Genomic DNA, 24195 nt, shown 5'->3' on the forward strand with positions numbered 1-24195 from the left:
TGCCGGGGGGGAGGTGAGGTGCAGGGGGGGGAGAGAGTGATGTGAGGTGCAGGGGGGGAGAGAGTGATGTGAGGTGCAGGGGGGGTAATACTGATGTGAGTTGCAGGGGGGGGTAGTGTGATGTGAGTTGCAGGGGGGGGTAGTGTGATGTGAGTTGCAGGGGGAGGGTGAGCGTGATGTGAGTTGCAGGGGGATGGTGTGATGTGAGTTGCAGGGGGGGGAGAGTGTCATATTGAGGGGAGGGGGAAAGAGTGTCATATTGAGGGGAGGGGGAAAGAGTGTCATATTGAGGGGAGGGGGAAAGAGTGTCATATTGAGGGGAGGGGGAAAGAGTGTCATATTGAGGGGAGGGGGAAAGAGTGTCATATTGAGGGGAGGGGGAAAGAGTGTCATATTGAGGGGAGGGGGAAGGAGAGTCATATTGAGGGGAGGGGGAAGGAGAGTCATATTGAGGGGAGGGGGAGTGTCATATTGAGAGGAGGGGGAGAGTGTCATATTGAGGGAAGAGAGACATGGGGGGGATGCTGACATGGAATGGGCTGGGGGGATGTGGAGGGGGTATTGTGTGTTTGATGTGGAGGGGGTATTGTGTGGGTGAGGGGGAGAGATGGGGGTATGAGAGATAGATGGGGACTATCGTAAAGATTTATAGTGAGGGGTTCTGGGGGAGATATGAGGATGATGATGATGATGAGAGGTGCTGGAGGAGAGATGATGATGATGAAGATGATGATTTAACCCGTGCGGCCCAAATTTTTTTTCCTTGGAGCAGTTCGGCCCTTCTCACTTTACGAGTTGGGCAGGCCTGGTGTAGATCGTCTCCTAATATGTAGTGGATCACCTACATGAGGGTTTCAGTTAAATAGAGGATGGGAGTTGTGCAGATATGTCAAATTAATTTGGACTCCAGTATTGAAGATATTTTCTTTTTCAAGTGGTAGAAAGCATATTAGGCTGAGATTTTTTACATCAGTGTAAATCAACATGGGCAACGGATGCAATCATACTGTAGAGGCCATTCGTAACTGCTTTCAAACCTCGGTGAATTACCCTTAGTTCCTGTATACAGTGTACGTGATCATTGTAATGCTTTGTAGCTTGATATTAAAGCTGCCCGTCTCCAGTTACACTACTATACAGGCATACCCCGCATTAACGTACGCAATGGGACCAGCGAAAATGTACTTAAAGTGAAGCACTACCTTTTCCCACTTACTGATGCATGTACTGTACTGCAATCGTCATATAAGTGCATAACTGATATAAATAACACATTTGTAACAGGCTCTATAATCTCCCCACTTGCGCACAGCTTCGGTACAGGTAGGGAGCCGGTATTGCTGTTCAGGATGTGATGACAGGCGCATGCGTGAGCTGCCGTTTGCCTATTGGGCGATATGTACTTACTCGCGAGTGTACTTAAAGCGGGGTATGCCTGTATATCTGTAACAAGTTAACTGGCTAGAGGTGTGTATCTTTATCTTTGTAAATTAGTATTGCTGACTCGAAGATACCTCTTGAAAGCTTGTCTTATAATATCAATTGTTAGTCCTGTATTAGGTGATACCTTTTTTTTTTTACTTGAAGTACTCATTTACTCTATCCTGTCCTGTTAGAAAATGTGGGGGGTTTTAAATATATAAATGAGCATGCCACTTTCTATAATGCATAATGTGATCTGTTATAATGCTGTATTTTATCTATTTAAAAAATGTTTTACTTCTACTTGGCGGTATAATAATCACTTACGCTGATTTTTATTTATATGAAATGTATTGTGCAGATGAAAGGGGACACATGATTTCTGCAGTCAGGCCAGCTTCTTCAGTGAACAAATCAGACTTGCCTTCAAAACACAGAGCGGAGAGTAGATCTCCCAAGCCGGATGGACGAAGTAGCCGCTCTGGTGCTGACCAGAAGAAACCCAAGAGTACGGAAGGCCTCACTGCAAGCGAATCTCTTCTGCTGAAGTCTGATGCTGCAAAGCTAAGATCAGACTCTCACAGCAGATCTCTCTCCCCTAACCACAACACTCTCCAGACACTAAAGTCTGATGGGAAATCATCTTCCGGCCTCAGAGCTGAATCTCCAGGACCTGGCTCACGCTCATCTTCACCTAAGCCAAAGACTGTGCCTGCAGCAAAGCCCAACATAGCCAGTGCGAGCGCCACGCGCTCGGCATCACCACAAGAGAAAAACCTACCTCAAAAAGCTGCGGGCCCTACAAAGGCCAAGCTTGAACCGCCCCGGGAAAGGTCCAAGTCTGACTCCTACACGCTAGATCCAGATACACTACGTAAAAAGAAAGTACCTTTAGATGAACCCTTTAGAGGACGGTCCACTTCACCCAAACCAAAAATGTCCCCAAAAGATGCCAAGCCTTCCAGTAGCAGTGAAAATAGAGCACCTTCTCCACATGTGGTTCAGGAAAACCTTCACAGTGAAGTAATTGAAGTTTGCTCGTCAAGTACTTTAAAGACCAATAGCATTACAAACAGCACCTGTGATGAGAATACAGAGTTGACAAGTGTTGATGATGGTTCATCCAAAGTTCATTTTAGCATAGGAAAAGCACCTGTAAAAGAAGAGCAAGAATTGAGAGCATCTCCCAAACTGAGCCGCAAGAGTACCAGTAGGCATGTCCGACCTAAAAAGGAAAAATCAAGCCTCCTTTTTAAAGGAGAAGGATCAAGGCCTGTGGAGCCAGCAAAGGAAGCAATGTCTCCATCTGTTTCTGAATGTGCGCGAGCTGTGTTTGCATCTTTTCTATGGCACGAGGGCATAGTTCATGATGCCATGGCTTGTTCTTCCTTCCTAAAATTTAATCCAGAAGTTTCCAAAGAACATGCACCAATAAGAAGCAGTCTTAATAGCCAGCAACCCACAGAGGAAAAAGAAGTCAAGCTGAAAAACAGACACTCAATAGAAATTTCATCTGCTCTGAACATGTTCCATATTGCACCTCATGGGCCAGACATATCGAAAATGGGCAGTATTAATAAGAACAAAGTCCTGTCGATGCTCAAGGAACCCCCCCTCCATGAGAAGTGCGAGGATGGGAAGCATGAGATGTCTTTCTTTGAAATGGCCACCCAAGCTGTTAAGGCCAGGTACCCCCTTCCTCTAACATTGCAACACCTTGTAGCTTTCTGGGAGGACATTTCGTTGGCCACCATAAAAGCAGCTTCCCAGAACATGATCTTCCCTAGCCCAGGTTCTTGCGCTGTGCTAAAAAAGAAAGAAAGTGACAAAGACAACAAGAAGTCTAAAAAGGAGAAAAAGAAGAAGGAAAAAGCAGAGTCCAGGCCCCGTGGTAACTTATTTGGTGAAATGGCCCAGCTTGCAGTAGGAGGACCTGAAAAAGACACAATCTGTGAGCTGTGTGGAGAATCTCACCCTTATCCAGTGACGTATCACATGCGGCAAGCACATCCGGGTAAGATGAATCATTAGTTTAAATCTTTTACATTACACTGGGAGCTGTGAGGAAATCCACCGTAAAGAGACTATTTGAAAACATACATTCTGTTACTGTTATATTAACATTTTAAAAAATGTACAGTGGTCCTCCACATGGTTATTAATATGCAAGTGGTGGGCAATAGGGTAAAGTTTAAGAATCCAGTGCATAGTAGTCCATGTTCAAGCACGACAACTTAGTGTGTCAAAATGCTGTCGTTTAAGAAACGTGATCCACTCACACATTCATTGAATTAATACAATGTAGAAAGTGCATCCAACGGATATAGACAGTGTTTCCTTTTTACTGCCACAGTGTTCTCCGTATTACTACAATCCATTTAATCAGCCAGTCTGCATTTCTCATTCACATGTATAAGTGACACCATTTCTTCTCAGCAATGACAGCGTATTTATTTATTCCCAATAAGGAACTGTGTAAGCTTAACCCCTTTTTTATATATGTAAGAAGCAGGGGGGCCATGGTTCCCAAGATACTTACCAGAGAAGCTGCCACCGGGACATCATGGAGGTTTAGAGACCCTGCATCATGTGGTCCTATGAAGCCATGATAGATGACGTGACTTTCTATTAACCCTTGTGACGCAGGAGATTTAAACCCCTATTTGGTTTGTCCTGGAGGGTTCCTTCCCATGTAAGTATCTTGGGAAGCAGGGCGTCCCAGGTTATGCGGTTCAGTTCTGGAGACCCCCCACCCCGATTGCTGTCTATGTAAAACCATAAATAATTGCTAAGCAAAAAAAGACACGGTGGAACTGCTCCTTTAAGCATGTAGAATGTTGGCTAAAGAACCCTTGTGGCTGGAGGCGTCCATGAGTTGCATACCAGACACCTTACTAGCTTAAGAAACACTGTTGTGCACTTTTTGAGTTTGCATGTACTGCAGCTGGTGGAGCAGTTCCGGTCTGTAGACAAGTACATTTTGACAAATCTTCATTTATAAAGTGTCTCCAACCGCAAGACAATTACTTGACTCACATGTGAAGATAACATTTTTTACCTTGTCATTTTTTTTCCCCGCCATTCCCTCCCCCCCTCCGCCCACATTTTTCCACTCGTTTAATTCCACACTTAGAAATAAAATGTATGGAGGGAATCTCTGAAATCCCTTTCTTTCTTTACTTGTTTTTAAGGCTGTGGACGATATGCAGGAGGCCAAGGATATAACAGCATTGGACATTTTTGTGGAGGATGGGCAGGGAACTGTGGAGATGGAGGAATAGGAGGAAGCACTTGGTACTTGGTTTGTGACCGCTGCAGAGAAAAATATCTCCGTGAAAAACAAGCTGCTGTGCGGGAAAAGGTACCATTCAGTTCAGAAACACGCGCTCTCTTCCCTGAGTAGATGGCATCGTAGTCTTTACCAAAAATCATGCCTTGATCTGATGTCAAAACATTGTTTACCTTGTCACCCCTATGGGCGATTTGGACAGGATCAATCTGGTTAGTTAAAGAAATAGGCTCAAAAACATACAAACACATTCATAGTGAATCCATCACGTCAAATAACTAAAACACCTGTTGGCTGTTCTTTTTGTCTGTTATTTTTGTAAATGATTGTTAACGTGCATAAGTCCCATTGTATTAGGGTGTGAAGTTGTGCGAGAGAGAATATTCACTACGATAGCTCACGGCTTTTACATGTGTTTCCAGGTTAAACAATCCAGAAGGAAACCAATGCAGGTGAAGACCCCGCGGGCTTTACCCACCATGGAAGCTCACCAGGTGATTAAAGCGAACGCGCTGTACTTGCTATCCTTGAGCAGTGCTGCGGAGCCGAGCATCCTATGCTACCATCCTGCAAAGACATTTCAGTCTCATCTTCCCAGTGTCAAGGAGGGCATCTCCGAGGATCTGCCTCACAAAATGCAGTGCCTATACCTGCAGACCTTAGCAAGGTAATTACATGCAAATCATTTCACTTTAACATTTGGTTATTCAATAAAATTCGCATTTAGCCAAGAAGTTATAACTTGGGTGGATATGATGCAAAGTGTTCAGATTGTAAGATTTATTTTCAGGAAGATTGTGGTGTAGTTCCTATTAATCTTTCTTGGTAAGCAAGTGCTTTGTCTTCATATTACACGTCATTGTCACAAGCTTTCCTAGTATTTGTTTATCTACAGAAAGGAAGAGTTGGATATCTTGGGGAACCACCGTATTAATTGATAAAATCATAGTGTACCCTGCTTTCTGAAGCCTGATTTAGATGTCTTTAAGCTTTCTTTAGAAGGCGCAGTACACCGACTGTCTTTATTATAATTACATCAATGTCGCTCTGCTAAAAGGTATCGCAAACCTGCAGTTTTCTAGAACTAATAAGGCTATAGAGCTTTCTCTAGAAAGGAAAAAACATTGTCTGGCACTTCTAGCCATATTACTGCAGTATGATTTGAAGGTTTGTAATTATATCTAAACAAAATGTTGCGTATGTAAATCCCACACCTTTACTTTCAAAAACCTGTCAACATTAAAAAGAAAATGTATTTATTTTCTGATTCCTTGTAAACGATTAAATAAAGCACCCCATGGAGCTGTATACTTATTAAATTAAAATTTGAAAACAAAAATATTTAATGCAGTACAAAATGTGGGTTTTAAAGTGATACTAGACATAATTTAGATTAGTTTTAAGCTAAAAATGCAGGATGTAAGATGAATAGATTTTCCTTCATAACAAATTTTTTGAAAATTGCTTTAGTTGGTGCACGCTACATATTGTTTCCTGTTTAGTGTGAATCCAGTGTAACATGTAACATCTGACATGTAACATCTGACATGAGGCAACATAATGCATGATCAATTCTGCATCACTAAGCGAATAAAGAGCTTGTGAGAGGCCTACAACTGATAACAATTTTGTCTTTTATATATCACAGACATCATCAAGAGAACTTTGTTGGTTATCAGGATGACAACCTCTTCCAGGATGAAATGCGATACCTGCGCTCAACGTCTGTACCTGCACCGTACATATCTGTTACTCCAGATGCATGTCCAAATGTCTTTGAGGAACCAGAGAATAACATGAAATCTATGCCCCCAAGGTATTTCCCGTTTCTCCCCATTGGTCCGATCTCTAGGTCTTCCAAAAAAGAGTGGGAATCGATTCACTAATGTGCGGTAGCCTCATCAGTAGTTAACGAGATAGATATTGTCTGCTACACTGTAGTGGGTATACCCCCCAAATGAGTTGCAAGTGTCTGTCACTGAAGATCTTTCAGCACTATTTCCTGTGATGCCCATTATCTCAAGTTCAACTATTTGTCCATGTTCCCCCTCGAGTACAGTATGAATACTGGGTCACATGAACTTTATTCAGTCATGTCATTTTTGTATAGAAGCATATGAGAATTGAGAGAATCATATTTTAGATCCTGTAGCAGCCTTGTGGGTTAGAGGTTTTTAGTGCACATGCTGTACGTACATGTTGTAAAAGAGCTTTTGAGAGATTATTTATTTATTTATTTTTCAAAAGTCGCAGTAACCAAAGAATGGGCGCCTCTTGTCCGCGTAGAACATATATTAATTTGCCCCTCAATAAAAGGATTCTCCTAAAGATTATATTCATATCTGATATGTTTTACTTTCTCACACTGAACGAACAAAAACTTTGTCGAAACAAGAACGCTCACAAAGCAGCTGGTTGACAAACGTAAAAATGACTGTCACTATCCCAGTTTTATTTTTAGGCAACCGTAAACACAAATTGGGGTTAAGTTTAAAGGTATAGATCTAGGCCTATGCATAACTTGTGTATTTTTGAAGTGAAACGTCTTTGCTGGCGCCTACAGGGTTTTCATGGGAAGAAATCCTTGTGTTGTAACGAAAAACCGTAACGCAAGTGACATTGCGGTAGTAATAGGCACGAGACGTCACGCATGCACACAAAAATACTCTAGTCTTGACGCGTATGCGCCGAGGCCGCCTGCGCTCGGCGCAGCAGGACGCACACATAAATAAATATAGACGTGCAAATAGCTAAAACACGCGTCTCTGCGTTTTGGCACAGATTGTGTTTTGATTTTTAATTAAAAACATCACCATCACAAATACAATTTCTGTGACAAAACACAAAAGTTTCACTTAAAATGCATGTGCTCGGCGCGCCATTTTTTTATTATTATTATTAAGGGTATAGGCATATACTTAGACTATATACAAGTTAAGTGCGCTAATCTCTAATACACTTAATAGGTGAACCAATAAGTGAATGAACTATTCTATACAGGCATACCCCGCATTAACGTACACAATGGGACCAGAGCATGTATGTAAAGCGAAAATGTACTTAAAGTGAAGCACTACATTTTTTCCCACTTATCGATGAATGTACTGTACTTTAATAGTGCTATACGTGCATAACTGATGTAAATAACATGTGTAACAGGCTCTATAGTCTCCCCGCTTGCGCACAGCTTCGGTACAGGTAGGGAGCTGGTATTGCTGTCCAGGACGTGCTGAAGGGGTGCATGTGCGAGCTGCCGTTTTCCTATTGGGCGATATGTCCTTACTCGCGAGTGTACTTAAAGTGAGTGTCCTTAAACCGGGGTATGCCTGTATTGATAAATGTATCTGTGTAAACTATTCTATAGATGTGTCCATTAGTGTAATTGAGAAGACATAAATCCTAGACATGGTAAACGGTGCAGAAAGATTTTTTATTTTATTTTTTTTTTTTTTTAATAAAAATCAAATAATGCTGTTAGTGTTATTGTGCCATATAAACCAATTGGCTCTAATTAAGAGAGAATGAGAGAATGATCTCTCTAGGCCACGGATGAGTTTTCTGGCAGAAAAGGCACAAGGCATATTGTACTGCAACTGTCTGCAGTTTGTTTCACCTTAATTCAACTTCTCATTGTAGACAAAAATGCCACCTCTGCTATTAGTAACAAAGGCAGTACTCTAATACTGGTGGAGAGTGAGATACAAACGCAATTCTTATTCACTTACAGCTTGCCTTTTTATGTTAAGAAATTAATTATTTGTGGAGAGGTGTGTAGATAAAATTGACAGGAATAATTTGTAATGAAGTGTTTGGAGGTTTGATCGAAGTATACGAAGGTGTGTGTGTGTTTCCGTTTCCGTGTGTGTGCGTCTCCGTGTGTATGTGCGTCTCCGTGTGTGTGTGTGTGTGCGCGCGTCTGTCTCCGTGTGTGCGAGTATGTATCTCAGTCTCTGTGTCTGTCCATGTGTGTGTGTGCGTGTGCGTGTGCATGTCTGTCTCCGTGTGCGTGAGCATGTCTGTCTCAGTCTCCGTGTGTGTCTCCGTGTGTGTCTCCGTCTCTGTGTGTGTGTGTGTCTTTCTCCGTCTCCGTGTGTGTCCGTCTCCGTGTGCGAGTATGTATCTCAGTCTCCGTGTCTGTCCATGTGTGCGTGTGCATGTCTGTCTCCGTGTGCGTGAGCATGTCTGTCTCAGTCTCCGTGTGTGTCTGTGTGTCTCCGTGTGTGTCTCCGTCTCTGTGTGTGTCTTTCTCCGTCTCCGTGTGTGTCCGTCTCCGTGTCTCCGTCTCCGTGTCTCCGTGTGTGTGTGTCTGTCTGTCTGTCTGTCTGTCTGTCTGTCTGTCTCTGTGTGTCCGTTAGCCATAAAGCATTGAGTAGATAAGGTTAAAAAAAAAAAATGGATATCTTCTGAATCGGGAGCCGTACTTTACATTTGGTCTCCAGGGTTTTACTCCGTTGCAAGACTGAGGAACATTTTCAAGTCTGTGGACAGACTCGTGTTTTTGAGAAGTATTGAAAGTGTTTGTTTGCTTGCTTTTGCAGTCTAGAGACAAGTCCTATAACGGATACAGACTCCGCAAAGCGCACAGTCTTCCAAAGGTCTTACTCTGTCGTCGCCTCTGAATATGACAAGCAGCACTCTGTCTTACCAGCTCGAGTGAAGGCCATTCCCAGGCGAAGAGTCAACAGCGGAGATACTGGTAAAAAGCTTGGGCACTTAGGAATATTAGGAGCTGATGTCGGCGATCCCACAAGGGAATTGTTTTCTATTTTTTTACGTTTATTATTTTACATAATTGGAACAGTTCTATTTTCGGTTATTGGGATCCGGCGGTTCTTGATAAGTGCCGGTGTACTCACTTGCGCCGGTGCTCCTGTCTGGGGATGCAATAAGGCTTCCAAATGTCACACGGCCAATAGGAACTGACGACCAATGACGTTGAGGCTTCATATTGGCATGATACAGTAGTTGTGGCCATGTTGAAATCGTCTTTGGAAACGCCAGTACCAAAAATAATCTGGGGAACCGGTGTTGACTCCCTGGCTCCCCAGACAATTACAGTTTTGGGTAATTTGGGATCCCTCCCAATTATGTTTTCTTTAATTTATTTTTGTGGGATTACTGCTTTAAGCTTAAAGAGAATTCTGCAGTTGTTCTAAATTTGCAATAATAAAGGCAAAGCCCTTTAAAGAGTTAAAGGACATTTAATATTAAAAAATGTAAAAGTCTAAAAAGAAAAGGTTTTTTTTGTTTTTTGTTTTATCCAAACGATATGTCACAATCATACAATGTATAGTCTTCAATGTAGTTGTAGCATCTGCAACTAAGGTGTTCTATATTTGACATATTAGTGGTCCTCCTAGTAATTACTAAAAAAATATTTAATGTGGCTACTTTATTCCAAATGTCTAAAGTTACTTCCTCTTGGAGAATAAAAACATCTCCAACAATTGCAACTTTTGACAGCAGCTAGCCACTCTTAATGGCACTATAGAAATCAGGAAGAACATTTCAGGCTACTTATTTGGGGGGTTCAAAAAAAGCAGGAGCGCTGCAATTTGTAGTGGGGTTTTTCCCTATAGGAAAAACCACTGAGCTGGAAGTGTATAAAGTTACTCCGTATCTCTGTAGGGAGCAGCACGATCATTTATTTTGGAGAATAAATAATTTGTTTGCGGCACATTAGAATGATTTAAAAATGTGTATGTTGCAGGTACGCTTTATGTGGGCATTATAAGATGTGGCACTTTGCGTGTTATTAATCTATATCCATGTCATATTTTTGTCATTGTGCCACAGAAGTTGGGTCCTCGTTGCTGAGACACCCGTCTCCGGAGCTATCACGGTTGATCTCTGCTCACAGTTCTCTGTCGAAAGGCGAAAGGAACTTTCAGTGGCCTGTCCTGGCATTTGTCATCCAACACCATGATCTGGAAGGGCTAGAAATCGCCATGAAGCAGGCATTAAGGAAATCGGCTTGTCGGGTCTTTGCTATGGAGGTAAACAAAGAAGTCTCTTGGATTTGAAAATTATGTTATCCCTTAAATACCCAAGATGCCCGAGATGGGTTGCAGAAGATTGCGTCCCATTGCTCTGTGGGGGTCATGTGACCTCAGCCATTTGCACCTTCTGGCAATTAACATTTTGATGTACTGTATTTACCTTTGAAGGTTTGCCGTTATCTGCACACTGGGATGCACTTCTGAACAAATCTGGCAAGCCTCTTGAACACAAAGTAGTTTATTTTATAGAAACTACTGACTTCAATACAATTGTAAATGAATGTTTTCCATAGACCAAAACTACCCGTGCTTAGAAATAAAGACCCCATTTGTTTAAATACGCTAATAGGCATTTTGAAATTTGTACTGTAAGAAGTCTTACAGTATGCAGACCTTTGTTTGGGTGAAAGTTTTTCTTTTGTTAAAGGTGCCTGTGTATTTGTTTTTTAGGCTTTCAACTGGCTGTTATGTAATGTCATTCAGACGACTTCTCTCCATGACCTTCTGTGGCATTTTGTGGCCTCGCTGACTCCTGCTCCTATGGAACCTGAGGAGGAAGAGGATGAGGAAAACAAAGCAAACAAAGAGAATGCGGAGCAGGTGTGTAGTGATGAGCTCATCATGTAGTTAATGGCGGTGCATTGTTCCAATTGGTGAGATCGTGACCAACAAGATAACATCTCCTTTTGCATTGTCAGGTGTTTGTCTTGATAAAACAGAGGGGGGGGGGGGGAATCTAAGTATCTGCACCTATACACATACTGTATTCATGCAATACTGCGTGGAAGAATTCAAGGATGCCTCCCTGGCACCCTGAAATGGTTGATGCCGTTATCTGAAGTTTTCTTATGGCTAGAAGAGTAAACATTGCCAATGAGAAACGGTCAAATGCGTTTAATAATAAAAAAAAAACACAAATGGCAAAATCACGTTCTGACTTGATGATCAGAAAACACTTTCTGCTGCTTGTCGTTAATAGTATGGAAATAATGCTGTGTGAGTGCTTATTTAGGGACAGTAGTCTTAAGCTAAACACTGCACGATTAAAAGCATTAGATTTTCTGCTCCACTGCTACACTTTTCCCATGAAAGTATAACGGTGTTTATAGCTTTGTTTCTCTTTATTGGTTAATAAAATATTATTTTGTGCTTCAGGAGAAAGATACGAGAGTTTGTGAACACCCACTGTCAGACATAGTGATTGCAGGAGAAGCAGCACATCCCTTGCCTGACACTTTCCATCGTCTGCTCCAGACCATCTCGGATCTCATGATGTCACTTCCTGGGGGCAGTTCACTACAGCAGATGGCATTGAGGTAAGGCCAGATAACACCATGGTTTGGCAAAGTCAGACCAAAAAAAAAAATTGTGACTGCATTCTACCCATTTTCTTTTACTAAATTAGTGCGAATAGGCATGACTAGAATTAGTAGATGCTTTTAACAAATAAAAATACCACTTGTGAGTGGGTACATTTGCATGTCTCGGACAGGTTTGAGACTTGAAAATTGGATTTCCCAAAACAAACTGTTTTTAAACACTGACAAGACTGTAACAATGGTATTTGGGACCAAGGATAAATTTATAAAGCTTCCAATGACTGAGCTTCAGATCAGAACCAACGCTAACACCACCCTAACTCCTGTTACTAGTTTTAAATACTTGGGCATATGGTTTGACTCCCACTTAACATTTGTGATGCACATTGATACCATGACATCCAAAACCTATGCCGAACTAGGCGTACTTCATAGGAACAAATCTTCCTTAAGTCTGCTGGTCAGAAAGTGTATCGCACAGCAGATGCTAATTCCAATTATCGACTATGGGGACATAGTATACGGCTCGGCACCCCAAACCCTCTTGGCAAACTTGACACCCTCTGCAATTCAATTTGTCGTTTTGTTCTCCAATGCAACTACAACACACATCAGTGCGAAATGCTCAAAGAACTAGATTGGTCAACACTCGAGTCTAGGCGCAAAGTTCACCTTTCCTGTCTTGCCTTCAAATACTTTCTGGGCAAGCTACATATCTATCTGAACTAGCTCCTCACCCCTACCACATGCAGCACTTTTCATCTGAGATCTGACTCCAAAAGACTGTTCATGGTCCCAATGTTCAGCAAAGTATCTGGCCGCTCCTCTTACCCTGCACCCCAAAACTGGAACAATCTACCCAGAGTCTCTAGTAGCCACCACCAGTCTAAGTTCTTCAAAACTTAAGCTGTCCCACATTTTAATCTGGTCTGTAACTGTTACATACGCCTAAAATATATATTATCTCTAACTGTGCATGCGATGTCTTGTATATAATGTATACCCTGTTCACTCACGTAACTATGTATTTGTAACTATGTACAATTTGTCATCTTAACTCAATGCCCAGGACATACTTGAAAACGAGTGGTAACTCTCAATGTATTACTTCCTGGTAAAAGATTTTTATAAATAAAGGTCTGCAACCTGTCTTTCCCCATTTTCTCTTAGCATACAGTGGCTCCACTGAAGCCAGGGATTCTGGGTAATGACATGCAAATGAGAACGGTGTCAGTTTTTACTTCTTATCCTTAACTTTGAACACTATAAGCTTATGACTGCTTTATTACACAGCCTGGGTTAAAGAAGTGTGTGATCAGTGAACCTACTCACTAAGGGTGCTTTTACAAATGCGGGTTTGTTTTGATATGGCATGAAATCATTGTAACCTTATCAGTGCTGCAATTAGCCTGTGGGGCATTTGAGCATTATCTTTAGAGGTCATTGGCGCTGGTCTTCCAAAGCATTGTCTTTGTGTTTCCACTTCAGTTGTATGTCTGTTTTCTTGAATGTAGCTCATGCTCACTTCCTTATTAAGGCAAGACTGCTACTGTTCTTTTATCTGCATAGAAGAAATAATTAGTCCACCTTAATTTTCATTCTGAACACCAATTTTTAAATGATTATTGCTTCTGAATTGCATATCAATTTGCTCATACATTTAAACCTATAGCATACATTTTGATAAACATTAAGCAATGTTGTTAATTAATGATAAAAACTTCTATTAGGCTTTATGATTATACACCAATATTAAAAAAAAATAAAGTTTGTTTTTATAACAGTATAACTGTAAAATGTTTGCACGCTTTAGTTATGTATTGTATTGGAGGAATATATTAATTTATATGAAATAACTTTTAGAAAAACATTCTTAAAAAAAAAAGGTTCAGTAGGATTTTAGAAAATCAGAACTGTGAATCCCTTTCCAGTTTTGCTTTATTATTAAATGACATTCTGTTTAATTTACAGTCTTCAGGTGAATGCCTGTACGTTTGCAATATTGAGCCTGTGACTACATGTACAGATATTAAGCATATGGCTTAGTGAATGTGGTATAGTCTAGTAATGTGAGACAATTACTTTAATGCTAATACAGTGGATGCTGCATCCCAGCAAGGATGGGGAAGGCAGAAAATATACAATGAACCCAAATACTTTGGGGTATACAAATGAAAAAGTATGGCCAAATAGGTATATGTATATAATATTAGTGTGCTGACCATAGTCTTATTTGCCCTTAGTGTCTGTCTGTATACTTACCTTACCATATTCATTCAGGAATGTAAGCAAAATGCAGTTTTACATAGGTTGGGCTTAGAGGCTTCGTGCCATAGTGTCCTTATTTAATTTGCCCCTTTTATGGCTACCTGCAAATAGAACCTTTACCACAGTAACCGTGTGGGAATTAAAGGGTTTTTGCCTTATGCTTATGTCATTCTTTACACAGACAGACGTGGGTAATACAATGGACACCAAATTTGCATTATATCGTTTATAATAGCCATCAAAACATTGATTGGAAGTCGACACAATTTAAATATAAATGTTCTATAACATCTGTTAAATTATATTCAAGTTAATAATGTTATATAAAATCAAAATCTTTCTCTATGTGGCATTGTGTTCCAAAATTGTTCCGTGGTCTCTGTAAAGACCCGTTTGACTGTATTTCTTTTTTTTTGTAGGTGTTGGAGTCTCAAATTCAAGCAGTCTGACCACCAGTTCCTACATCAGAGCAATGTATTTCATCACATCAACAACATCCTCTCCAAGTCAGACGATGGAGACAGTGAGGAGAGTTTCAACATTAGTGTGCAGTCTGGCTTTGAAGCTATAAATCAGGCAAGTCTTGCATTAACTGCACGTTTCAGATACCATCCGTCAGGGCAGTTTTGGAAGTGACCGATTTTATTTATTTATTTATTTTAATTGCAGCCCAATCTGCAGGTATTTTGTCATGCATATAACCAAAAACAATCTGTAAAACGTGTAGATCTTGAGCTATGACCGTTTCTTTAACATGGTGGGTCATAATTCAAGATGGAACGTGAGTGCAATCTCATGTTTATTAATTGGTCATTTATAAAATCTGTTGGGTTTGGGATTATTTGAGGAGATGTCTGTACAACACTGTTGTAAATATATGCGCTTTCATATTTTCAGTCAAGGGTTTAAAACAGTAAGTGCAAATTGCTATGCAATGCAAAGAATTACAATGGTCTGAAAGCCTCTTAATGTATTCAAAGTAAATACTGTATCTTGACTGTGTAGCTTAATCATGCAGACTGCACCAAAATATGTGTAAATCTGGATTTCTGATACCCACACTTGTTTGCCACAAGTGCCACCAACAGGCCAAGTTTTATGGATATGCCTGCTTCAGTGTAGATGGCTCAGTCAGTGGCTCAGATTGAGCCACCTGTGCTGAAGCAGGAATATCCATAAACGCTTACCTGTTTGAGACCACTGGCCTAACGCTTTAGAACCTCACGCAGAATTGTACATTTTTCACTGCTTTGCCCATACTAAAAAGACCTAAATTTGTACAGTATATGACTTTTTCATTTTTTACGGGGGGATTGACAAGCTTTTTTTGTTTGTTTTCCCCTCATAGGAGCTGTGCATGGTGACCAGCCTAAAAGACATGACCAGCATTGTGGACATTAAGACCTCAAGCAGACCAGCCATGATTGGAAGTCTGACAGATGGATCTACAGAAACATTTTGGGAGTCGGGCGACGAAGATAAGAATAAAACAAAGAGCATCACAATAAATTGTGTAAAAGGCATAAACGCTCGCTATGTATCGGTCCACGTGGATAACTCTCGCGATTTAGGGGTAAATATAGTTCTCATTTTCTCAGAGGAATCTTAACTAAATAACAATCTAGCTGCAAGAGCAATTTGATTATAATACAAAACAATGGAGCCACAATTATCAGCCCTTAAAAACCATGTTTTCTAAGAACTCCTCTAACCCGGGCCTACATCATAACCTCAGGATTATTGCAGCATCCTGAGAGACCTTGCTAATTGTGTGTACGATCCATGGTATTTATTTCCACTAGTCAGTATTACAGTTGACTTTTGGACACAAAATAACAAAACTACTAGAAATACTACACGTGATTAAACATTAAAGGTGATCGAGAAGGTGCTGTATGCCTAAAGGATTTTCGTATTTCAGTTCCAGTATAAGTTTTGACTCTCCAGATATCACCATATGAGGTGCAAATTCACATTAAATCTCTCAAACCTGAATGTGCACCTATTAATACTCAAATCATTATCTGTTGTAGAACAAAGTAACCTCAATGACGTTTCTGAGTGGAAAGACTGTGGAAGATCTGTGTAGAATTAAACAGGTAACTGAACATACTTCCCAATGGTAACTTGATTGGAAAAAAAATAATTGCATACAATTTTTTTAATTTACTAATTGTGGACGAAGACCTAGTATGTTGTTTTGGATGTTTTCTTCTCTAGGTTCAGTTTAGACCAACATTTCCTCCCAATTTAATTTTTTATATACAATAAATGTAATGTCCCATTTTGTTTGGTATTAAGTTTGTTTATTTTATTTACAGTTTCCTTTTTCCTGAGTGCAAAATTTATTTTTTAATATAAATTAATAATCACTGTCAATTCCTTAAAAAAAAAAAAAAAAAAAAAAAAGTGCAGGTGAATATTTTTTTTGTTGTGTTTAGACTTGTGTTGTTTTTGCTATTGGTAGTCATAATGATTAAACTCGGGAGCATGAAAATAAACCATTACATATCCGTGCATTGCTCTGGCCAGACGAGCATCCATAAGCATGATTTATTCATTGAAACTGAGACGATTCTCCCCACCAAATTAATCAAACAAAAATAGTAATTAGTCCTGTACTCAATGATTTCATTTATTGTGCCCATTAAAATTTAGAATAAAAAAACCTGTTTATTTCAGCAGCTGTCTGCATTTTTAAGCGCAGGGTAGTGTAACCCATGCATTTACTTGATGCAACAAGCAATTTACCTTGCGATTCAATTGCTACCTCTGTCATTTTAGAAAGTTGAAAAGTGACTTGGCTGGTGTAGCCCATTGATTCTGATTGCCATCATCAGGGCAAACTGTTTTTAGGAGTAGAATGCAAAGTTCTATTCATACGTCAACAAAGTTGTCCGTGAACATGACCATTGTGATGGTGACTGTTACTGTGTTCTAGGTTGACTTGGATTCCCGACACATTGGATGGGTCACAAGTGAGCTGCCTGGCGTGGATAATCATATCATAAAGATTGAGCTGAAGGGCCCAGAGAACACACTGAGAGTGCGACAAGTGAAAATACTCGGTTGGAAAGATGGAGAGACCATTAAAATAACTGGGCAGATATCTGCCAGTGTGTCTCAGCAAAGGAACTGTGAATCGGAGACTCTGCGTGTGTTTAGATTAATAACGTCACAGGTTTGTGCTTTGTACCGAAATATATATACATCGCCTCAAATGAACACACTGAAAAAGAGAATTTGACCACTGTTTAGAACCATGTGGGCCCACTTGGGCTTCACATTTTCCTTTCTATTGTAAAACTTCAGACCCGATTTGATCCTCCACTTTTATATTTCTCTGTCCCAAGCATTTATTGGTTCCCTTGCTGTGTTAATGGTTGTCATAATAATGCTATTATTCCTGTATTTTGCCTTTTATGGATTTTTGTAGCTCAACCCAGTGTCATCTGCAAAAAGGTGTTCTTTCCCTTAAATACCATTTGTAATGTCACTGGAAAAAAATATATGCGAGAGCACTGGTCCCAGTACAGATCCTGGGGTATGCCACTGGTCACTTTAATCTCCTGTGAATGTACGCCATTTACCTTACCACAGCTGTCAGCTAGCCTTTAACCAATGCCTTATCCTATCAACCACCTTAGAATCCAATTAAACATATTGCAACTTCTTTACCAGCCTTCTGTCTGCGGGACAGTGTCAAAGGCCTTCCTCAAATATATGTAAGCTTCATCTACAGCTCTTCTCTGATCTATTACCTTAGTTACTCAGTCAAAAAAAAAAAAACCCATACAGATGTGTTTGACATGATCTCCCCCAGTAAATTTGTGCTGCCTCCGAGGATCTTGTAAAAAGCTGGATTTCATACTGTAATGGAAACACTGCTGAACAAAATTGCTCAATATAATGTCTACTACTGCCGGGCTCGCTGGAATGTACTTACCAGCCTCTTCCCTACTTCCACTTGTTTTTATTTCTTTTTTTCACTTTCTGTGATTTATTCATATACCTTCACCATGCCAAGGAATCGCTAATATATTTGCCCATGTCCGACAAGGCAGCCTTCCTAAAATCTAAAATCTTATACTGAAGCACACTGATCCCTGAAACCGAAGTTCTCAGCCACAATTGCATCTGATACGAAGTCCTCATTTGTAAGTAATACATCCAGTAATGCTTTCTTGCTAGTTGACTCCCTCACCAATTGCTTGAGAGATGCCCCTGGCAATAAATCCATGCTGTCCCTGCTTTTGGCTGAACTTGCAACACACCCACTCCAGTCCACTTCCGGCAGATTAGGGTCTCCCATAATTACCTGTTCTGTAATTGCTATCTTTGTGATATCCGTCACTATGAGCTTGTCCTCCTACTCCTCCTGTCTTGGAGGTCTGTGAGTCACCTCCAGTACAAAAAAAACCCACTTGTCGCCAGTCAATGGGTTACCCAATTTGTCTGTCTTTTCCCCAGTACGTTGTATTAAAGTAGCTTTTATATTGTTCCTCACATAAAGGGAAATTCCTCCCCCTTCTTACCTTTACCCACAGCGGAGTGTTTACTACAATTATTCATGTGAGACTAGTAGGATAGTGGTGATTATAGTGCAACTGCTTCATCACTTTTCCCTATAAACAAAATGCTATTGTTTAATTTAAAAAGGAAAATTTGACTACATTGTCCCTAATGTACAGTATTATTCAAAGGGTTTCTGTTTTTCCTAGCTTATTGAGGAAAACAGATGCATTTTTGGTGCTATTACCAGTCTATAAGATGCAATAGATGCCTCGATTTTCATTCTTTCTACAGGTGTTTGGCAAACTTATCTCTGGGGATGCAGAGCCAACCCCTGAACAAGAGGAAAAAGCTTTGCTGTCCTCACCCGAAGGGGAAGAGAAGGTACATGAACTAAACCATTTTTTTTCCCCTCAGCCTTTCGAAATGAGAAATTTCCTACAGTAACGTCTATATAATAGTGGTGTTACTAGACATTATTCTTGTAACCTACACAATTAAAATAGGCGTTACCGCTCCCTGATGTGAATGGGTTCATTTTCAGATGGCTTTTAGCCTGAAGATTTACAGCCTGAGTTGTTTATATTGTACACTTTTTTTATCCGCTGCTTTCTTTCCAGATATGTTTTGCCTTGTAAATTATTTGCAGCAGCCCAGTAAAATATATGTATTTAAAAAAGTTGTTTAGTCGCATAAACCATTTGGTCCTGTACATTATTTTTTACTTGCTGAATTAGGAATGTATTAAAGCAGCCCTGAATAGTAGTAAATGTTTTTCTGTCTTTGTGAAGGCGCCATCAGATGCTGATCTGAAGGAGCACATGGTCGGCATTATATTTAGCAGGAGCAAACTAACAAACTTGCAGAAACAGGTATGTGTAGCATGGGAGTGTCGTTTTATTTTTCTCATCGCATTTAGAGTTTATATTTGTTGTATGTTTGTGATGCAAAGTGAGGTGAACATATAAATTCTTCAACCCTCATTTTGCAACAACATTGATTTTGGTAATGACACTGCAGCACACCACAAAACTAATGTGGGTTGGTGTACCGAGCAGCTCTGTGTTCCATCATACAGTATATCAATGTTTTCAGCCTCAAATTCAATAACTATTTCACAAGTTTTGTGTTGAAGCTGATGGTCGAAGAACCACAAAATCTTCCACAGTGTTTCGAATGTCAATTTTTGCCACTATGTTAATTCAGGATTTTCCCTCTAGGTCTGTGCCCACATAGTACAGGCCATCCGAATGGAGGCTACCCGTGTCCGTGAGGAGTGGGAACATGCCATCTCCAGCAAGGAGAATGCAAACTCTCAGCCCAACGATGAGGATGCCTCCTCTGATGCTTACTGCTTTGAACTGCTCTCCATGGTGCTTGCTCTGAGTGGCTCCAATGTTGGCAGACAGTACTTGGCTCAGCAGCTGACGTTACTTCAAGATCTCTTCCACCTACTGCACACTGCCTCTCCTAGAGTGCAGAGACAAGTGAGTGCTTGATCTCCATTTCCTACTCTTCCCGGGCTTCATATGACATGCTGTGCCACCTCTGAAACAGAAGCGATTACAATGGAGTCATTGTTATGTGATCTATATTTTGCGGTGTCGTTACACATTTTCAACAATTTTGAGCATGTCATAATTTAGCTGTATTAGATTGTACCATATTAAACTTCTGGGTGTCCCAAATAAGAAATTAGGATTTTGACACCTTGCAATTAAGTTCTACATAAAGGAAATATTTATTTGACCCCTTTACCAATGTGCTGTCTTTCCAATATATTTTGTTGGTACAGGTTTGTGTTTTAGGATAGACATAAAGGTGACTTCTGCTTTCATTTACAGTTCAGGGATGCTTTTGCTTTCCGGGTGCAAAATTTCTTTAGGTCTCAAATGTATTCTTCATTTGAATCTTTCAAATTAATTTTAATGATCGTATATTCCATACTGAACATAGGACAATAAAGGAGCCATTAATTCCTGTTCCAAAGAGTTTAGTCTGAGGACTTGTCCAAGGTCCCATAACTGGTACCAGGGATGCATGAACCACAAACAAACGTCAGGTTTTTCCTCCCCTGTTAGGAAAAAAAGTTGCACAAGTTGATCCTCCTTTTTTTGTTGTCTCTGGCTGGCAGGTAACCTCATTGCTACGGCGAGTTTTACCCGAGGTGACTCCATCTCGTTTGGCCAGTATAATAGGGGTAAAGTCTCTCCCTCCAGCCGACATCAGTGACATTATCCACTCAACAGAGAAAGGGGACTGGAATAAACTGGGCATCTTGGACATGTTCCTGGGATGTATTGCCAAAGCACTGACTGTCCAACTAAAGGCTAAGGGGACTCCAATCACTGGCACAGCAGGCACCAGTGCAGGAAAAGGTGTCACCACTGTCACTTTGCCCATGATTTTCAACTCCAGGTACATAGGGGGGTTCTCTAGCGCACGATGTTTCAGAGATGCCAATTATGATTGCAGCTGCTTTCTATTGTTTATAGTTTGCAAACTGCTAGAGCTGCATGTTTCACAAGATAAAGCGGTATATTATATGCGTGAGGGAGAGGGGATGGGGGAGGGATCTCTCCCCAGTAGAGTACAGTAGTAATTAAAATTCTCACTGCTGATTTCTGTGCTGGAAGGATCTCAAATGCTTTACAGGGCCCTGCAGCACTATGGGGTGTAATCTGGTTCCGTACCAGAAATACTATGTACTATGATAGCAACCATCTCGGCACGCCACACAGGAGGGCGGAAAGGCGGAGCGCCGTCTCTTCGCCGTGTGTGTAGTGATCGTGAAATGTTTGAGAAAAAGGGTGCGTGTGCGAAAGTGTAGTGCGTTGAGTGAGGGCGAGGATGAATATTGGTGTTTAAAATGGGATCGAGTGTGGTAGGACATGGGTTGCGTGAGGTTTGATTACCAAGGGGTGCCCCAAGATTGTAACAATCTTCCAGGGGTGCCCCTGCTCATAAAGGTAGAGAACCACTCGTCTAGACCGGTGTTTCCCAACCGGGTTCCGTGAGCGGATCAAAATGGTGAAAACGGGGCAGTTGCTAGGTGGCTGGGCAGTTTCCTTTATCCTGCATTACCCAGCAGCAGCCAATCAAAAAGTGTCAGGAGCCTGTGGAGTGTAGCCAAGCAGAGGAAAAAGCGATATGGACTGAGGGGGGGCATTTTCTGTGATTCTGACTCCTGTGACCCTCTGCCCCCTCTGACTCCTCCTCTGCCGCCAACTCCCCTGACTCTCTCAGTGGCTCTGTTTCTGTCCTGTGTCTTCTGTGAGTCACTGTCCTGTTGTAGGGGTGCCTCAGCAACTGAGCACTGTGGCTAGGGGTGCCTGAGAGAAAAAAAAAGGTTGAAAACCACTGATCTAGACAATGAATGCAGAGAATGGAAACAGCAGTGTGCAACAGTTGAAAATAACATGAGAATGTGACTCATGACATCTTAAAAGGACAAAAGTGACACACAAGAATCCTTTTACTTGTCTGGTTTGTACAATAAGGTGTATTCAATGTGTTTTTTCCTTTACAGTTACCTCAGACGAGGTGAAAGCCACTGGTGGATGAAAGGCTCAACTCCCACGCAAATTTCTGAGATCATTATTAAATTAATTAAAGACATGGCAGCTGTAAGTTTCATTCTGAATAGGGTTGCGATTATATAATAGCAGCTATATACAGGCGTACGTACATTAACGTACGCAATGGGACCGGAGGATGTATGTAAAGCGAAAATGTACTTAAAGTGAAGCACTACCTTTTTCCCACTTATCGATGCATGTACTGTACTGCAATCATCATACACGTGCATAACTGATGTAAATAACAGGCTCTATAGTCTCCCCGCTTGCGCACAGCTTCGGTACAGGTAGGGAGCCGGTATTGCTGTTCAGGACGTGCTGACAGGCGCATGTGCGAGCTGCCGTTTGCCTATTGGGCGATATGTCCTTAATCGCGAATTTACTTAAAGTGAGTGAGTATGCCTGTATTGTATGTATTTATTTAATAGCGCCAAAAGTGTACTCTGTGCTTCACAAAGAATACAGTACAGGGAATTATAATACAATAAGTGCAGAAAAATCAGACAAAAGGAAAGGAAATCCCTGCCCTGAAGAGCTTACTATCTAAGTGATAATATACTTTGTGTAAATAATGTATTCTACTCTTCAGGTTGTAACAGGCAACCTACATCTGAATAGTGACAGGTACATTCTTGTAATAATGTATTATTCGGAAAAAGATTGAAACTGTGTGGGCACTGTGGATCTCCACGGTTCATTAATGAAAAGATTCATCTCGTCTTAAACTGACCATTTATCTTTCTCCGTTTATAACAAATGGTACTTGAGTAATAATCCCCTCAGACCAGGGTATTGCTGACTAAATTGAAGGCCCAATGTGAAGCCAGTCATTTTAGTAGAGGCTAAATGTTTCCCCCCCACCCCCCATAAATTATACTATAGACACAATATAGTATAGTTGTATTGATTTTTTTTTGTTTTTTAATTGAAATACAATGGTACTGCCACCCAACCTTTACACAGTATAGCTCTCCTCCACAAACAATATAGCCTCTAACCCCCCCTCCCCCTCAGTCTCACACATGCAGACGGGGAGGGTCAGTCTCTGCTTGCATCGCCTCCCCTGTATGAGAGCTGGTGGTCTCGCTGTAGTGACAAGTGCTGCCGCTCTGAAAACTCATTTCCTAGAATTCAAAACTTGTTACGGTCACAAATGCGTGGCGTTACTGGAAGAATAATGCCCTGAGATCCACAAATCCGCTTTCAGAACCGAGGCGCGATCAGTTTTAGCCTCTAATACAGTATATAATGTAATATCGTGCACCATGTCACTTAGTAGTTATAGAATATATTAAATTGTGTGTGGACATCTACCATTCTCCCCTTCCTCAGTATATAGAACATTTTGGCTATATCGTTGTGATGTCACGCTACCACCTGTTATGAAAGTTGTAAGCATGTTTTTGGCTAGTCAGAATCATGTTTTCCTTAAAGATCATTCCGCTTCATAAATCTGCCTGGCCATTCTACTGCTTAACTTTCCATTTCAGTGACATTCTATTACATCCCACTAAATAGTAGACACATTGTAAGAACATTAAAGGGAGGATTTTGGCGGTTGACATGGCTTTTATTTTTTTTATGATTGACCTTGTGCTGTCCTTTGTTGCCATGTTGAATAGGGGCACCTTTCAGAAGCATGGTCCCGTGTGACTAAGAATGCAATTGCAGAGACCATCATTGCGCTGACAAAAATGGAGGAAGAGTATCGTTCTCCAGTACGATGCATCGCTACCACCAGGGTGAGCTTCTGGGCTTCATCTAATTCATTGTTTCCTTTAACTTTTTATACAGCAAAGTAGTAGTGA

The 24195-nt window shown here is 40.9% G+C and overlaps 1 protein-coding gene across 25 annotated transcripts in view; it reads left to right on the top strand.

Moving 5' to 3' along the window:
* The window catches only part of MYCBP2 (MYC binding protein 2), a 189899-nt gene that overhangs the window by 152200 nt on the left and 13504 nt on the right, over window positions 1-24195 (top strand). For 22 of the 25 annotated variants that reach the window (XM_075590941.1, XM_075590948.1, XM_075590953.1 and 19 more), the window contains 18 exons: window positions 1784-3436; window positions 4614-4783; window positions 5134-5378; window positions 6360-6527; window positions 9250-9407; window positions 10508-10707; window positions 11161-11310; window positions 11866-12026; window positions 14717-14873; window positions 15646-15870; window positions 16331-16396; window positions 17239-17478; window positions 19104-19193; window positions 19601-19681; window positions 20030-20296; window positions 20944-21227; window positions 22339-22435; window positions 24010-24129. In XM_075590941.1, coding sequence (XP_075447056.1) covers window positions 1784-3436; window positions 4614-4783; window positions 5134-5378; window positions 6360-6527; window positions 9250-9407; window positions 10508-10707; window positions 11161-11310; window positions 11866-12026; window positions 14717-14873; window positions 15646-15870; window positions 16331-16396; window positions 17239-17478; window positions 19104-19193; window positions 19601-19681; window positions 20030-20296; window positions 20944-21227; window positions 22339-22435; window positions 24010-24129 — 4532 coding nt within the window. The remainder of the gene's footprint in view (window positions 1-1783; window positions 3437-4613; window positions 4784-5133; window positions 5379-6359; window positions 6528-9249; window positions 9408-10507; window positions 10708-11160; window positions 11311-11865; window positions 12027-14716; window positions 14874-15645; window positions 15871-16330; window positions 16397-17238; window positions 17479-19103; window positions 19194-19600; window positions 19682-20029; window positions 20297-20943; window positions 21228-22338; window positions 22436-24009; window positions 24130-24195) is intronic. The other 3 variants (XM_075590942.1, XM_075590951.1, XM_075590965.1) reach the window with 1 other exon arrangement.

The sequence above is a fragment of the Ascaphus truei genome, chromosome 3 (assembly GCF_040206685.1).
Source record: "Ascaphus truei isolate aAscTru1 chromosome 3, aAscTru1.hap1, whole genome shotgun sequence".
NCBI lineage: Eukaryota > Metazoa > Chordata > Amphibia > Anura > Ascaphidae > Ascaphus > Ascaphus truei.